Source organism: Acyrthosiphon pisum, chromosome A2 (assembly GCF_005508785.2).
Source record: "Acyrthosiphon pisum isolate AL4f chromosome A2, pea_aphid_22Mar2018_4r6ur, whole genome shotgun sequence".
Taxonomy (NCBI): Eukaryota; Metazoa; Arthropoda; class Insecta; order Hemiptera; family Aphididae; genus Acyrthosiphon; species Acyrthosiphon pisum.
In genome coordinates this window covers 28,684,553-28,685,935 of record NC_042495.1, presented here as the reverse complement: position 1 = coordinate 28,685,935, position 1,383 = coordinate 28,684,553, and the positions used below count along the sequence as shown (strand labels likewise).

The window sequence follows — 1,383 nt, the reverse complement described above, 5'->3', positions numbered from 1 at the left end:
TTTATACAATCAAATTAGTAGTTATTATTGAACGACTATTGTGTATAGTAAATTCGCAAAAAACAAATGATAATAATTTACAAACATTTGCTGCTTTCAAATGACAACGTATAGGTACCTATAGAGGTATGATCAATTTAAAATTGTAATGGTCGTACAGTTATTATAGGAGGGACTTATAGATACAAATAATAAAATTTTTTATACTTTTACTATTGTAACTATTGTTACTATCGCTACTTTTTACTATTGTTTATTGTAAAATAGTAAAAAACAAATGATAATTATTTACAAACCTTTATTGTATGTGGGTCTATAACCTGGAGTAGAGTCAAAATCTTCATAAGCATCTAAAATAAAAACAAAATAATTGTACAGTATCAAACTCTAAATATTCACTTGCATAAGTTAATATATTTGAATACAACAAACATTTCATGCACCTATGATAAACTAAGTTTATATTTATTAGTCATTATACCTAATATAAGTAGCTCGGTCTTATACGACTAAGAAATAATAATGTTTTTGTCGACCAATTACACTTATAATGTCTTATGATGGTGTCATTTCCTATAACACGGACACATTACTTTCCCTTTGACGCATTCATAAATACTGTTGATAGTATTTTCAGAGTTTTAGTAAACCGTGATTCGGTAATTATTACTATTAATACTGCGCCACCATAGAATTACCGAAAATACCGTAAATTTCTATAGATCAAATTGTGTGTAATCATAATAAATTTGAACCATTGCAATGTAATATATATATATGGGTATATCGTATATAGGCAACTAATTGGTATATAAATTACTTATAATGGACCTGAATAGTAAGTTCATATGAATGAATAGTTTATATGTATAAATTTATTATTATGCAGATAATATAATTACTAATTTATTTGTACAAGAGTTGTGCTAAATAAAATAACTTTAGTTTGATGATTAATGTTACTGGTTCAACGGCTGTAGTGTAATGATGCTTAAAATTTACCAATATCCAGTTTACTTTGATTTTTCCATTTTCATATTTTCTAGTAATATTTTTACATGAACGTTATTTCATAAATTAAGTATGAAGGTTAAAATATTATATTTCATGAACGATATAATAATTTACAAATACTTTATATAATTAGCTCTTATTTTTTAATTTGCTATAAGCCTGTAAATGCAAATAACGCGTTAAACTACCAATTAAATTAATTTAAAGTAATACCAATTTAGATATTCTACCGTCTAATATTTGTCGACGGTATTAAACACTTGATAAACCAGTCCATTGTCTACTTTAAAAAAAAAAACAAACTCGTTTTCTTGTCGTTTATTTATCGTTTTCATTTAACAAAATTTACAGATTACCGGTAATATACTC

At 25.2% G+C, this 1,383-nt stretch overlaps 1 protein-coding gene across 3 annotated transcripts in view; it reads right to left on the bottom strand.

Moving 5' to 3' along the window:
* Positions 1–1,383, bottom strand: part of LOC100572974 — a 57,267-nt gene that overhangs the window by 53,187 nt on the left and 2,697 nt on the right. For 2 of the 3 annotated variants that reach the window (XM_029489468.1, XM_029489469.1), the window contains exon 3: positions 297–350. The exons of the other annotated variant lie outside the window; for it this stretch is intronic. In XM_029489468.1, the coding sequence (XP_029345328.1) occupies positions 297–350 (54 nt within the window). The remainder of the gene's footprint in view (positions 1–296; positions 351–1,383) is intronic. 3 annotated transcript variants of the gene reach the window in all.